Source organism: Pelobates fuscus, chromosome 12 (assembly GCF_036172605.1).
Source record: "Pelobates fuscus isolate aPelFus1 chromosome 12, aPelFus1.pri, whole genome shotgun sequence".
Lineage (NCBI taxonomy): Eukaryota > Metazoa > Chordata > Amphibia > Anura > Pelobatidae > Pelobates > Pelobates fuscus.
Genome location: NC_086328.1, coordinates 7,064,483 through 7,080,766, shown reverse-complemented (window position 1 = coordinate 7,080,766; position 16,284 = coordinate 7,064,483). Strand labels below are relative to the sequence as shown.

Here is a 16,284-nt window from a genome sequence, read left to right as displayed (position 1 = left end):
TTTAGTGTGAGGTACAGTGAGTACCGCTGTTATACAGGGGTTTTAGTGTGAGGTACAGTAAATACCGCTGTTATACAGGTGTTTTAGTGTGAGGTACAGTGAGTACCGCTGTTATACAGGGGTTTTAGTGTGAGGTACAGTGAGTACCGCTGTTATACAGGGGTTTTAGTGTGAGGTACAGTAAATACCGCTGTTATACAGGGGTTTTAGTGTGAGGTACAGTAAATACAGCAGTTATACAGGGGTTTTAGTGCGAGGTACAGTAAGTACAGCTGTTATACAGGCGTTTTAGTGTGAGGTACAGTATGTGTAACAGTTACACAAGTGGTTCGTTACACCACGTATACAGGTTTTACTGAAGGATGTCTCTAACTCTTTGTAGGTGCAGTCGAGTTTATTTGTATATATAAAATTGACAGCCCTATAACTCTATAGACAGCACGAAAAGTAAAGTGAAAACCACACCTAATGCCACCTTTACCCTCCTCCTTGCACAGGATAGATCCACGTGAGCAGCTAATGAGCCCACAGTGCAGACATGGCACTTTCTAGGAGAATGGGGTGAGAGAAGGTGACTGGTTTATGGCAGAGCGGTGATAAAATCCAGATACAATCTATGTGATCTGACACAGACAGCATGGGGAGAGTCACTGAATGACCTTTACATGAAGTAATCATTCTGGTTCCAACTACCTGTAAAACAGTGTTTTTACACCTACTGCCTCAGGCAGAACGATTGTATGGGACTTTCTATCTGCAGGGCACGCACAGCACAACACAACACATACAGCACAGAAGGCACGCACAGCACAACACAACACATACAGCACAGAAAGCGCGCTCGGCACTCTCAGCCCAGCACAGAAAGCGCGCTCGGCACTCTCAGCCCAGCACAGAAAGCGCGCTCGGCACTCTCAGCCCAGCACAGAAAGCGCGCTCGGCACTCTCAGCCCAGCACAGAAAGCGCGCTCGGCACTCTCAGCCCAGCACAGAAAGCGCGCTCGGCACTCTCAGCCCAGCACAGAAAGCGCGCTCGGCACTCTCAGCCCAGCACAGAAAGCGCGCTCGGCACTCTCAGCCCAGCACAGAAAGCGCGCTCGGCACTCTCAGCCCAGCACAGAAAGCGCGCTCGGCACTCTCAGCCCAGCACAGAAAGCGCGCTCGGCACTCTCAGCCCAGCACAGAAAGCGCGCTCGGCACTCTCAGCCCAGCACAGAAAGCGCGCTCGGCACTCTCAGCCCAGCACAGAAAGCGCGCTCGGCACTCTCAGCCCAGCACAGAAAGCGCGCTCGGCACTCTCAGCCCAGCACAGAAAGCGCGCTCGGCACTCTCAGCCCAGCACAGAAAGCGCGCTCGGCACTCTCAGCCCAGCACAGAAAGCGCGCTCGGCACTCTCAGCCCAGCACAGAAAGCGCGCTCGGCACTCTCAGCCCAGCACAGAAAGCGCGCTCGGCACTCTCAGCCCAGCACAGAAAGCGCGCTCGGCACTCTCAGCCCAGCACAGAAAGCGCGCTCGGCACTCTCAGCCCAGCACAGAAAGCGCGCTCGGCACTCTCAGCCCAGCACAGAAAGCGCGCTCGGCACTCTCAGCCCAGCACAGAAAGCACGCTCGGCACTCTCAGCCCAGCACAGAAAGCACGCTCGGCACTCTCAGCCCAGCACAGAAAGCACACTCGGCACTCTCAGCCCAGCACAGAAAGCACACTCGGCACTCTCAGCCCAGCACAGAAAGCGCGCTCGGCACTCTCAGCCCAGCACAGAAAGCACGCTCGGCACTCTCAGCCCAGCACAGAAAGCACGCTCGGCACTCTCAGCCCAGCACAGAAAGCACGCTCGGCACTCTCAGCCCAGCACAGAAAGCACGCTCGGCACTCTCAGCCCAGCACAGAAAGCACACTCGGCACTCTCAGCCCAGCACAGAAAGCACACTCGGCACTCTCAGCCCAGCACAGAAAGCACGCTCGGCACTCTCAGCCCAGCACAGAAAGCGCGCTCGGCACTCTCAGCCCAGCACAGAAAGCGCGCTCGGCACTCTCAGCCCAGCACAGAAAGCACGCTCGGCACTCTCAGCCCAGCACAGAAAGCACGCTCGGCACTCTCAGCCCAGCACAGAAAGCACACTCGGCACTCTCAGCCCAGCACAGAAAGCACACTCGGCACTCTCAGCCCAGCACAGAAAGCACGCTCGGCACTCTCAGCCCAGCACAGAAAGTGCGCTCGGCACTCTCAGCCCAGCACAGAAAGCACGCTCGGCACTCTCAGCCCAGCACAGAAAGCGCGCTCGGCACTCTCAGCCCAGCACAGAAAGCACGCTCGGCACTCTCAGCCCAGCACAGAAAGCACGCTCGGCACTCTCAGCCCAGCACAGAAAGCGCGCTCGGCACTCTCAGCCCAGCACAGAAAGCACGCTCGGCACTCTCAGCCCAGCACAGAAAGCACGCTCGGCACTCTCAGCCCAGCACAGAAAGCACACTCGGCACTCTCAGCCCAGCACAGAAAGCACACTCGGCACTCTCAGCCCAGCACAGAAAGCACGCTCGGCACTCTCAGCCCAGCACAGAAAGCGCGCTCGGCACTCTCAGCCCAGCACAGAAAGCGCGCTCGGCACTCTCAGCCCAGCACAGAAAGCACGCTCGGCACTCTCAGCCCAGCACAGAAAGCACACTCGGCACTCTCAGCCCAGCACAGAAAGCACACTCGGCACTCTCAGCCCAGCACAGAAAGCACACTCGGCACTCTCAGCCCAGCACAGAAAGCGCGCTCGGCACTCTCAGCCCAGCACAGAAAGCACGCTCGGCACTCTCAGCCCAGCAGTGACTGCTGACAGTAACACTTTATTAATAAAAGACCAAAGCTTACATAGGTCATAGGACATTGATTTTCAATAAGTTTAAATTAAAGGATCCAATTTCTACCATAGATAAATGAAGGGTGCTGCTCTTTTATTTAATTTGATGGAATGAAGTTATCCCGGCAATGTACAATATATTAGATCTGGACCGGGTGCCAATCCTTTTACCGCTCAGGGATGGAATTGTAAAAGCAGAAGACGTCTCTATACGTTCTATTGTGATACGATGTGTGGAAAGGGTACACTCTAAATGAAAATTCGTTTTTCCTCTTTTACATTTTTAGTTGCACTAAAAGACACATAGTAACATCCAATGGAGACAAATCATCTTTCTGTGATCCTGTGCATTGGGGGAAGATGGCAGTGCCAACCACAGAGAAATGAATAGATTTTTGTTCTATACACCTGGCCCCAATCATCACATGAAGAGTCCAAGTGTGACATTTCCTCTATAAAGTGTAGTGCAGCAAGGCAGATTTTACTGGATGTAGACAGATTTAATGCGGTTGACTGAAAGCCTTTGTGTGTCCAGTTTTAACATTCTTATCTCTGATAATCTCTCATTTCCCGGGACGTCTGACTTACGCCCTCACATTGATTAAGTAAGAAAACCTAGGGGTAAATTCCAAAATAAGCAGAACCCATGGGGAAAGTGCTCTGTACATACAAATAGGCGCTTAAAATAAAAATATATTTGAAATGCCGCTCTATCAGCTGCTGCAACACTGTTGTGGAGATCTAACCAAACATTCAAGTATTGTACAGATAAAGGGAATTAAAGGGAAATATCCACAATTAATCCATGGCTAGTAGTAGGTTGGCTAGTAGCTTCCCCCCTTCTGACTAGTAAATCTAGATGTGTGCACCTGGTAATGTGGTTTCAAACACGTCTTGATATTGTTAAAGGAAGTCCTTACCGCTGTAAAATCGGATCATGCAGCTGAGGTCCGAGTATGCGGCTTCTTCCTGGATCCGTGAAGCGTCCTGGAAACCCAAATCCGCCAGGTATGTGTAAATCATGTGCAGCGGCCGCTCCTGTGGGTCCAGCTTCCTGCCGAGCAGAAAATACACGTTAGTATCCAGCTGATTATCACATACAAAGTCCGACCCAGAATCTCATGGGTGAGCTTCCAAACATCTGAGCCTGGCAATCGGATTATCATTGCATTAACCATTTGTTTCCAGACTCCCTGTGTCAATGAAGTCATTATAGTCTATTATACGTTTATGATTAAGTGCTTACAGTGTGCTGAATACATCAGGTGAGTACTGCGTCTTTTCCCACCCTCCCGGAGATTTCACAAGCTTCTTTCATGTAAAAAATAAAAGCTGAAGATTTTCGACTGATGCGGATTTTTGAGAGATAGGGATGCTGCGCATGTTTTGCGATTTCTATCAACCGTGTGCAGGAAAATTACCATCAGCCTGACCGGTTAACAAGTTATTTCAAATGGCCGCACCCGTTAAAAGTCCCATTTAGCAAAAGTAAGACGGATTTAATTAAAAAAAAAAATTCTCACCTCTGCTTGCTGTCTGGCACACCGACATACATACAGTCTACCATAACACATTCGTGTAACCCTTCTCTGGAAACTTATTTATATTTTAAATTCTCCTGGACCCACATGAAAATCCCACCAACTTTCACAAAAATAAAACAAACCCTGCTGGACCCAGAAATTAGTCCTTGGCAGCCATGTAGGAAAGAGACAAACAACATGCGCAAACAATCCATTATGACTTCCAAGGGCTGCCGAACAACCGTGTTCTGTGCAAAAATCTTTAAAAATGAGCGGTGTTCAGGCAGGTGGTACAATCCGTGAATAGGTCAACTGCGCATGTTTTCTAATTTCGGAAACCTTAGTCTTGTCACTTTTTAGCATTTGCACGTTTAGCACTTTAGTATAAGGTTTTTTTTTTTCTATCTTGATTAGGATTGGGGAGAGGACGGGTTTGCTATGGTATTGAACCTTTCTAGCTTAGAACGCCCTCGAAGGGGATATTCAGGAGTTAGCTACTTCAGGTTCCATCACTACTATAGAACACGGATGAAGGGGTTTACATAGGAGCTGCAGACTTTTCACTATCATTGACAGTCATCACCTGCGTTTAGTGACTGTAGCTTAACTTTGTAGGTGGGATTATCTAGGATCTTTTTTGTTTGTTTTTGAGAGAGTGACAGATAGGAACCTGATATCTGCATAGTAGCAGTGACCTTCTAGCAGCTCTCTTTTTTAGCCATTTCTACGTTTATTTCACCCTCGATCTATACCACTCTTTGACATGCATCCGTTCACTACCTTTTATGCGGTTGTTCCTCCTAGTGAACATAACAATGCACGGTTTAGTGGATTATCCCCCTGTGACATTTTTTTCCTGACTATTGATTGCGTCCAACAATAGCTACTGATAAGGATAGTCACTATGGGCATCCCACTTATATAATCAGAGGCAATTGCTTACCACTCCCCCTAGTGGGAATATATTGAACAACTGTATCGATTTTTATTTTAGGGACTACAATAACATTTACATTTTGATACACTGTTCTGAATTAGCTCCCTGTGAGGTTCCGTGGTTGTTTATCCTATCAAGGTTTTAATTGGTACATTGGTTTTCTTTGAATTCAGCACTCTTTCGTTGATTTACCAGTCTGGAATCGCTCACTCTTGCCCGGAGTGGGATCCATTCCTTCTTGCATTGCATTTTCTTATTTCTGTCCTTTATGGCTGCCCACGTCTAAAAAGAATGAATTAACATAGTATTCACCACTAAACCATTAACCTTCTCTTAGACCTATTGCACAGTACTGCAGAATATGTTTGAGCTATGTAGTTATTAGTAATAGGATTCACCAGATGTGACATTTGATCCATTTGAGACCATCCCAAGTGGGCTCCTTGATACAGTCGGTAGACATTTCTCTGGCAGTACTGTCCGGCAACATTTAACAATATCACAGGGTTGAATGTTACTTCCTGCCCACAGCATGCTGCACATGTATATTAATACAAATTTAAACCTCGTTTTAGCTCCGTGAGGCTTTCAGTCCATTTCCTCCACAAACAAGCTCGTAAAACCACTGCAATCACTTCAGGGCTGGTAAACAGAACAAAACTATTAAACAGGTTTTAGGGCACCGGGCAGATTCAACAAAAGGAAAATGAATGGCAAACTGTTATGGCCATAAATGGGGCAAAAACAAATTCTCCTTTAGATCTGTATCGCATGACAACAGTAATGGATAAACATTGCCAGGGAAGGCCTGGTGGCGAACAGATAATACAAACAGAGTGAAACATATCAGGAGATTTAATATTCTTTACCAACACCATCTATGTGCTTGTTGGACTTTTACTGGTTAAATATGTTTAATGTTTTAATTAAGATTTCACTATGAACGTATCGATGGGTATACAACAAACAGAACCAAAATTAAAGAAAGTCTGAAAGAACAAAAATGGAATTTCAGAAAACAGAGAAAAACCCCAGAAAAGGTACAACTCAGGTCTAGCCAAAAACAGTCACGTCTTGTGGATGAAATGCAAAATGAGTCATCAAGAATGATGAATAATGAAGTATTCAAAAAACAACATTAGATGTTTCTATGACTAAACTTCAGCAAGAAATGAGGAACATGCCAATAAAGTTCCAAAAAGGGCATCCCAGGTGGAGGACACGCGTAAAAGAGGGAGAGGTGAACAATGCAAGAGAAAGCCAGTGTCCCCATATCCTTCTACAACTTCTGTCCAATATGGGATTTGCTTTGACAGTCTAATGAGATTAGCAGAGAGGACGTCGGTGAGTGGCAGGAGATATGATAAAGCCCGGCACTGTGCGCTGATTAACGTAGGAAATTGTTAGTGGAGCAGAGGTGATATCCTCAAAGGCAAAGAGCAATAAGACTTGTTTAAGAAAAGAAGTAAAACTAAAAGAAGCTCGATCCTTCAATGGACGGCTTTCTCACTGCTGCAGACATCCTGTCCCCTGCCACGGCTTGTGGTTGGAAAAGTGAGGTTCCACTTCTCAAAGAAAGTCACAGACTAAGAGAAGGGACCACAGCAATTCTCAGAGATCCTCTCGTGCCATTTCATTTTTTTTTATTTTTTTTTTTTACAAATTATTGTTTTTTTAATCCACACATTCTCCTGATATCCGGACGCACCCAACGAACATAAAACACTGTCCATGCACCTTGAATCATAGCCCTCTGTATTACAAATATAAAGTATACGGCAATTCCCGATTTGTCATACCCCTTTACAAATAATTAATGCAGGTTCACATTGTTAAAAGAATTTTGTCTTTTCTATAAAATGTTTTCAACCTCTACCACCTCCTGCAAACACAACCCACGTAATATTACGGGAAAGAAAGGCATTGGCCGGTCCTTCCATCACATGGTTCGTGGCTGGAGTGAGCACAGACATATTACGTGTAAGGGACTAAAACCTTTGAAGGTCACATGAACAAGTGGCCAAACAGCCAGTGTATGTTCGCACACTGTCACTGTGGGGACTGAGGACCATCACAATATTATCCCAATGGAATGAGAGAGTGGCTATGGTGGTGGAATATCCCTTTATTTAAAGGCACACTCCAGCAGACAGCCGAGAAGTGATTGCTTCTCATAGAGATACATTGCTTTTAATCCTTACCTAACACGGGCACGATGGCAGTGCCATGATTTTGTTCCAGTAATCTATTTACAAATTGGAATCCTCCACATAAAGAATATAAAAAGTATCCATTGTATGAAACAATGGCAGCTGATCGATACAGTGCTGCACCTAAATTATGTTTTTCCACAAACTTGTATTCCCATGTTAGACTGTTTTCCCTCTTCTTTTTCCCCCCTTGGAATCCCAAGTTGTCCACTGTCCATTTACAGACAGGTTCGCCTGCGTGCCCCCCAGCCGCCCTCTGAAGTATATGTAGTAATTAGAATGTTTTAGTAGGCTTTGTGAAAAGAATCCTGAATGTTCGCATCAAGTGAAACTTTTCATTATATCCAGCTAAATTTTCACAAGTTGACCCAGTGACGCCTGCTCTCTGTTCCATGGTTCCATTCTTGCCTTCACCCAGTTGACTGTTGGAATGTCTGATGTAAAGAGACCCAGGACACTCATGGCCTCTTTTTTTTTTTTTCTGTAGGAAGAAAAAAATCTTCATTAGAGAGGATTCTATGATCGGACTTAAAAATGGAATTCTTTTTGTGGAACCAATTCTGTTTCTTGATCATTTAGAATCCAGCCATGGTTTTCTATGTACTTTGAAGCGGTTTGGTTATCCTGAAGAGGTTTTGTTGCGGAGTTTGTTTTCAATAGCCAATCGTATAGGTAAGGGACAATGTGAAGACCTTCTTTTCTCGAAGCTTCAGCAATAACTTCTAGATCTTTTGTTAAAACCTGACAAGTAGAGAAAAGGCCAAAGGGAAGACTTCTGAACTGGTAATGAAAAAGTTAGCTTTTTACTGAAATACAAAATCTTAAAACATGTTCTGCTTTCCTCTGCAATGGGAAAGTGTAGGTCCAAAAGAAATGTGACCAGTCCTTATCTTTGATAATACATGTGGCTAAAACTGTGGTCTCCAGACTGAATCTTTTCTGTGTAAAGTTAAGATGAACTTTATCGAGATCTAAAATTGGTCTGAATGAGCCGTCTGGTTTCTTTACTAAAAAGAGTTTTGTGTAAGTCCCTTCAAAGTAATCTGTGGGCTGAAGTTCTTCGAAATAATTTTCTGGACCAGGTTTAGAACTTCGAAACCATGAAAATTTCTTGACACAATGAGAGACTGAACTGTGGAACAAAGGTACCCACTTTTAAGAGGACTTTTGAATTTCCTGTTCCAACGGTCCTTTTTCTTTTCTGGTGCTGGTCTTCCTTTCCACCATATGTTTTCGAAGATCATCTAGTTAGGAACCAAAAAAGAACAAATAAAAAAAACAGTCTCCCCTGTTCCATTGACATATCACATAAATATTGCCTGGATGCAGAGGCTGCAGACCATCTTCTCAGCCAGACTGCCCTTCTTGCCAGAGTAGAAAGTCCCATTGATTTGGCCGGCAGTTTAACCCCTTAAGGACACATGACATGTGTGACATGTCATGATTCCCTTTTATTCCAGAAGATTGGTCCTTAAGGGGTTAAAAGCTTCCGAAGTAGAGTCTGCCAATAAACAAAAACAGAAGCCATTCTGATATTTTGCAGAAGTTTGACTGGAGCCTCTTTCGATTCTCCCACAAATGTTTCCCAGTGAGTCCAACCAGGCGAGTTTTGCCTTTGCTACAGAAGATCCCATAATCGAGGCCTTACACTGTGCAGCATTGGTTAGAAAATGTTTCTTTCTTTCCGATTCCTTGTCTACGACATCCTGCAATCCGCTAAAATCTCCAATAGGCAGAGTGGTCCTTTTGCCCAATTGTGCAATGGATAAGTCTTCTCTCTGGAATTCTTCCTGTTTCTTGTTGTCTTCTTCGTGAATAGAAATATAGTTGTAAAGTATTTGGCAACAACAACCTTCTTGGAAGGATATCTCCACTCTCTGAGCATGAGATATTTAAGCTTAGGGTGGAGCAAGATGGATTTCATTTTCTCATGTTTGCTAAGGTCTGGATTATCTTACATACACAATGAAACTTCTCTAATGAGTGTAAGTAAGAATTCATCAGGAAATGCAAAATCATCATCCGATGGAGCATCAGAATCCTCAGAAGAAAAACTGCCTGAGGAATCTGTACGTGAGTCTAAAGACTCTTCCCATTTATGCTTCTTATTTTTTTGAGAGGGTCTTAAGCACCATTCAGATGACAGAGACGCTTGAATATCTGCTTCTCTTATCTCACCAAAAGTTTGTTGGAGATTGGAACCAAGACCGGAAACATCAGCTTTCTTAGATTCTTCCTCTGCTTCTTTCAAACTAATATTACAGATCTTTGTATATCCTGATCATGCTTAGGCTGACTGCAGGATGCACAAATATGGCGCCTGGACTTGGACAGGCACGTTCCTTTCTCTACACGTTTCAGGATTAGACATACTAGAAAAGAAAAGAAAGAAAAATTCCCAAATGAATTAAATAGGGGGCAAAAGGCCCAAAACCAAAGTAAAAGCAAAAAGTTTTACCTTGCTAGTCCTCAAGGTTTGCTAAAGGACTGGTGATAGCACACCTACAACAGAGCTAAACAGCACCTGGCTGCCAGGTAGTTGTGGCTGGGTATATAAAGTCTCCAAGGAGCAGAGATGGCAGTATGCATGCGCTCCAGCAGAAAATAAGAGTGGATCCTACCTACCCTCCCCAAGGCATGCAGACAACTGGTGCATTTGGGGGTCTTTTATGGCAAAGTGCATGATGCACTGCCTCCAATCTGGGGAGAAAGCTGAACTTTTCTCTTTTTTATACATTGAAAGTATTACATTTGTGAATAAAAAAAAAACAACAGCAAATTGACAAGAGGCACAGCAAGGAATAATTTGATGCATAAAAAAATGGGGAAGAGGCCAGAAAATACACACGAGTGAACATGATAATTTTAGACATAACCCTAAACATTCCAACAGCACCTGTAACGTGTAATTCCTATTGGCTGCTGCATATAACTTCAGCCAATAGGGAGCTGAGCCATTGGCTGCTAAATTCCCTACACAAAAATGGCCGACCGTTGTATTACCCAATATAATCTAAAATTGTGACCTACCGTATGAAAGCTCATTTATAAAACATGGCTGTTCAGATGCGGGCTAGATGTGGACAGCAATGGCCGCGTTCAAATATAAAATCTCACGAGCCCCATTAAAACACATCATTACTTTAACAGTGTTATGCATTACAAAATTACTGCGTATGGTAGGTACCGCAAAACTGACCTATACAACGAATGTTGCCCTGACCAAAAAAAATATAAAAATAGAAAAATAAACAAGATTTGGAATTGTTACGTAATCCAGCTGCTACCTTCATGCAGTAAATTGGTTTAGTTACACAACAGAAAGCACCAAACACCAGGGTAATCTCGCACTGACACAGAGGAGGGGGATGTGGCTGTTACGGACTATCCAAGAGGTGGAATTTCCCAGACCCAGAAGATAGGGGAGAGGTAAGACATTGTATAACTTCGAAAGAAACGTTTAAATTGTAGCATTAACATCTGAAGGGAAAAAGTTCCGGTATTTTAGATGTGAAATATCAGTGAGCGTTATGGCCGCGACATAGTTTTAATTAACAGATGATAAAAAAATATAAAACATTAATAGGGTTAATGTACGTAAGTGAGTATTGTCAGGAATTCAAATTAAATGTCAATGTAACCAAACTGGAAGCATAGCTGGCCTAAAATGTGAAATTCACTTTGAATTCCCGACAGTTCTCGCTTTAGTATATATCCCTAAAAAAAACAAAAACATATGAATCATGTGCCCGCAAAACTATATTATTAGTGATTTCAAACACATAATGGCACATGTCTGCATGAAACACACAGCTAGGGAACAAGATTGGTGGAAAATATTATAAAATACCAAATTATATATTTTTTTCTCATGGGGAGCAGGGGGGGGGATCAAACATCTTAGAGGATGCTCTCGGACGTAACCAAACCAGCAACCGATTAGTTGAGCCCAACGCAACTGTATTTATCTTATTGATTCAGCAAGATGGAATCTGAAAAATGATGGTGTGTTCGCAATATAGGAATTATGCTGCCAACTTACTGGTTTATTGGACACAAGAGTGAACACGCATAAAGATCAATTTTGTGGGTAATCACCAAGGGAAACCAGGAATGCTTCCACTGATTGCCAGTGTTTATAATAGATCTTATCTTAAAGTGATACTATAGTCCCCAAAACAATTTTAGCTTACTGAAGCAGTTTTGGTGTAGAGATCGTGCCTCTGACATTGCACTGCTCAATTCTCTCCTATTTAGGAGTTAATACACTGTTTATGCAGCCCTAGCCACACCTCCTTGCATGTGACTTACACAGCCTTCATAAATACTTCCTGTAAAGAGGTCTAATGTTTAAACTTCCTTTACTGCAAATTCTGTTTAATCTAGAATTTCTAATCTCCTGCTCGGTTAATAGCGTGCTAGACCCTGCAGGAGCCTCCTGTATGTAATTAAAGGGAAGCTCCAGTGCCAGGAAAACAATCCGTTTTCCTGGCACTGGAGGTACCCTCTCCCTCCCACCACCCAATCCCCAGTTGCTGAAGGGGTGAAAACCCCTTCAGTCACTTACCTGAGGCAGCGGCGATGTCCCTCGTCGCTGTCTCCTCCTCCGCGCCGCTCCTCCTCTGCATTGCGTCGGCCAGTGGGCAAGACTGATCCCGCCCACCGGCCCGAGGAGACCTAATGCCCATTAGCGCTCCCCATAGGAAAGCATTGAAAAAGATTTTCAATGCTTTCCTATGGGAAAAAGAACGACGCCAGTGACGCTCTAGCAAAGAAAATCTTTGCTAGAAATCAGGAAGTTCCCTCTAGGAGGAGTTAACCCTGCAATATAATTATTGCATTTAGAAAAAAAAAAGTTTACATCTGATTGAAAATGAAACCATTTTGTTTTCATGCATGCTGTGTCAGTCACATCCAAGGCTGCAGAAACAGAAACAAAGTGATTTAACTCCTAAATTAACTCCGAATTGAGCAGTGAGACTGCAGGGGCATGATCTATACACCAAAACTGCTTCATTAAGATGAAGTTGTTTTGGTTACTATAGTGTCCCTTTAATAATAAAAAATAAAACTTTAAAAAAAAGTTATACATTCACATAAAACAGTCACACAGAACATGAAAGGAATGGAGCATTTTAGTTATGAAGAAAGGTTAAAAAAAATAAAATCTGTTTAGTTCGGAAAAACGTCACCTGAGAGGGGATATGGTAACTTTATACAAATATATTCGGGGCCAGTACAAACCTTTATCTGGAAATCTATTCATAAACATGGCTATACATAGGACACAATGTCACACATTTAGGCTGGAAGAAAGGAGATTACATCTAAGTCAAAGAAAAGGTTTGTATACAGTAAGAGCAATAAGGATATGGAATTCTCTGCCTGAAGAGGTGGTTTTGTCAGTCACTACAGATGTTAAAACTGCAATTGGATAAATTCTTGCAAAAACATAACGTACAGGTATAGTGGGGTAATAGCTGCTTGATCCAAGGAGACATCTGACTGCTATTTTGGGGTCAAGAAGGAATTTTTTCCTAGTTTGTGGCAAAATTGGAAGTGCTTCAGACTGGGTTTTTTGCCTTCTTTTTGATCAAAAGCAACAACATATGTGAGGAAGGCTGAACTTGATGGACGCAAGTCTCTTTTCAGCTATGTAACTATGACAGGTTCTAAAACATACATATCACACAATTATCAAAAACTCCTTAGCGGAGGCAGCTTTCCCAAAAGAAACTGCCAAACACCCAAGTACATGAAGTAGAATCCCTTGTACCATCACACATTACACAAAGTGACAGCCTCGCTCTCTACTCTCACCTGACCAGGTCTCCATTGAGCTGTACGTACAAGCCTTCTTTGCCCTCACTAGCACAGATTTCAAGGGCCGATGTGTCCACTGTGCAGAGAACCACGTGCAGGTCGGGGACCGAGCTGGCCTGATCTGCTGCATAAACATACACACATCCCCTGTTCGGATCCTCCCTCAGCCACTCTCTCTCCCGGGATCCCAGGCAGCTCTTCTGGCTCAGGCAGTTCCTGCTCCCGCTGCGTTTCATGTTCCTCTGCAGGAGAAACAATCAAACGAGATACAAAGTAACAGTGATCAGTCTGCACCAGCGTAATGTACATAGAATGATTACGTCATACGCTTTACATGTGTACAATGTGTCCCAACTTTCCCTCAAGTCAACACTCCTGGAATTTATTCAAACCCACATCCCCCATGTCACACGTGCCCGGTTTAATCTCCCTATCGCTTTCCCCTTGTTCTCTGCAAACAGTATTACCTTATCATATCTCTCCTGTACATTCCTCGCCACACATGACCAGTCCACCTTTTCTCATGGGGTTCCTGGTCTAATGCCTCTAAAATGACCTCTACTTTCACAATGCATTCCCCATCAACTTGTCCATTAGTTTGACCTACTCAGTATCAGGTCCTCTGATTAAAATGATTACCAAACCATACACATTTAATTCTTTCTGGTGATTACAGATTTCACGATAACCCAAGTTAATGCCACCTTGAGTACGGCCTGTGCGCTAGCAGTGGTCTTAAAAGTACTGTATCTGTGATTGCCTGAGCAGCTGCTCCATAAACGCTGGGAAGCTACTTTGGTCACAACTAATCTATTCTAAGGAAATATAATTAGTCTTCACTCTCCCTGTATCTCCCATCATTCCATTATCTTGCTGTTGGCGGACAGTGGCATCCCACATATTTCAGACATACGTTTCCAAACGCACAGCCAGGCTAAGTGGAGACTCAATCATGGGAAACATAATGCATGCTCTGCAACTTCTTGAATATTTATCGAACATTTAAGTATCTAACTGAATTTCACAATGTCCCTGTACCACGCCTGCCATCCCAACATTAAATTATAATCCGGCTATCCCCAGGCACAGGATTACAAAAATAATTCAACGCACGCCCAACAAACCCTCAAAAATAACAACCAGGATAACCCCCAACATTCCCAGGGTACCCATACACAAGCCATACCCAGAGTGCCCACACAATTCCCCTAGAATACACATTATACCGCCCCCCCACTGCCCCACCTTCCCCAGCCAGAACAACCTCCAGAGTTCCCCTATATGCCCAGGGCGCCCCCACCATGCCCAGCCCCCCCAGACTGCCCACACCGTTCCCAGGGCGCCCCCACCTTGCCCAGCCCCCCACACTGCCCACACCGTGTCCAGGGCGCCCCCACACTGCCCCCACTTTGCCCAGCCCCCCACACTGCCCACACCGTGTCCAGGGCGCCCCCACACTGCCCCCACCTTGCCCAGTCCCCCACACTGCCCACACCGTCTCCAGGGCGCCCCCACCTTGCCCAGTCCCCCACACTGCCCACATCGTGTCCAGGGCGCCCCCACACTGCCCCCACCTTGCCCAGCCCCCAACATTGGCCACACCTTGCCCAGCCCCCCACCGTGTCCAGGGCGCCCCCACCGTGCCCAGCCCCCCACACTGCCCCCACCTTGCCCATGGTGCCCCCACCGTGCCCAGCCCCCCACACTGCCCCCACCTTGCCCAGCCCCCCACACCGTGTCCAGGGCGCCCCCACCGTGCCCAGCCCCCCACACTGCCCCCACCTTGCCCAGGGTGCCCCCACTGTGTCCAGGGCGCCCCCACACTGCCCACACCGTGCCCCCACCTTGCCCAGGGCGCCCCCACCGTGCCCACTAACCCCGCAGCGCCCCCCAGCCAGCATGCCCCCAGTCTGGCCCCCTCACTCCTCCTGGAGCTGACCTTGAGTACCCGGATCCCGGCTGCCCTGGGTGGCGGTGGCTCAGGCCCTCCCTCCCCCGGCTGCCCCGGGCCCGGTGTGTGTCCGTCCATCCTCACAGACCGAATGACAGTGACAGCAGCTCGGCCAATCCCGGCAGACCCCGCCCAGGAGCAGGTGACAGCCTGACCGAGTCAGCCAATCACAGCGCAGCCGCACACACACACATGGCCCAGCCAATGACAGTCACCTCCGCCTACCCTGCGCGCATGCGACACTACCCACGGCGGCCATCTTTGTTACTGGCAGTGAGCTTCTATCTCCCACTCAGGGCAGGTGTGACTACAATTCCAACTCTCCCCAGCCAACTGTATAGACTAACTAAATTGGGAAAAATCAATCATGGAAACTTTTATATTAATAAACACCTCAAAAATAGAGCATATATTATTACTCCACAGCAATAATACTTCCAGTAATGTGTCTGAGTGTATAACAGAGCTCCACAGCAATAATACTTCCAGTAATGTGACTGAGTGTATAACAGAGCTCCACAGCAATAATACTCCCAGTAATGTGTCTGAGTGTATAACAGAGCTCCACAACAATAATACTCCCAGTAATGTGTCTGAGTGTATGACAGAGCTCCACAGCAATCATACTTCCAGTAATGTGTCTGAGTGTATAACAGAGCTCCACAGCAATAATACTTCCAGTAATGTGACTGAGTGTATAACAGAGCTCCACAGCAATAATACCCCCAGTAATGTGTCTGAGTGTATAACAGAGCTCCACAGTAATAATACTCCCAGTAATGTGCCTGAGTGTATAACAGAGCTCCACAGCAATAATACTCCCAGTAATGTGTCTGAGTGTATAACAGAGCTCCACAGTAATAATACTCACAGTAATGTGTCTGAGTGTATAACAGAGCTCCACAGTAATAATACTCCCAGTAATGTGCCTGAGTGTATAACAGAGCTACACAGCAATAATACTCCCAGTAATGTGCCTGAGTGTATAACAG

At 45.4% G+C, this 16,284-nt stretch overlaps 1 protein-coding gene across 1 annotated transcript in view; it reads right to left on the bottom strand.

The window, feature by feature from the left end:
- The window catches only part of PHLPP2 (PH domain and leucine rich repeat protein phosphatase 2), a 29,471-nt gene extending 14,091 nt beyond the window's left edge, over positions 1-15,380 (bottom strand). The window contains exons 1-3 of the mRNA XM_063438633.1: positions 15,281-15,380; positions 13,339-13,583; positions 3,769-3,902 (exon numbers count right to left, since the gene is read on the bottom strand). Of these exons, the coding sequence (XP_063294703.1) occupies positions 3,769-3,902; positions 13,339-13,583; positions 15,281-15,370 (469 nt within the window). The 5' untranslated portion in view covers positions 15,371-15,380. The remainder of the gene's footprint in view (positions 1-3,768; positions 3,903-13,338; positions 13,584-15,280) is intronic.
- Between the last annotated feature and the right edge of the window lie 904 nt (positions 15,381-16,284).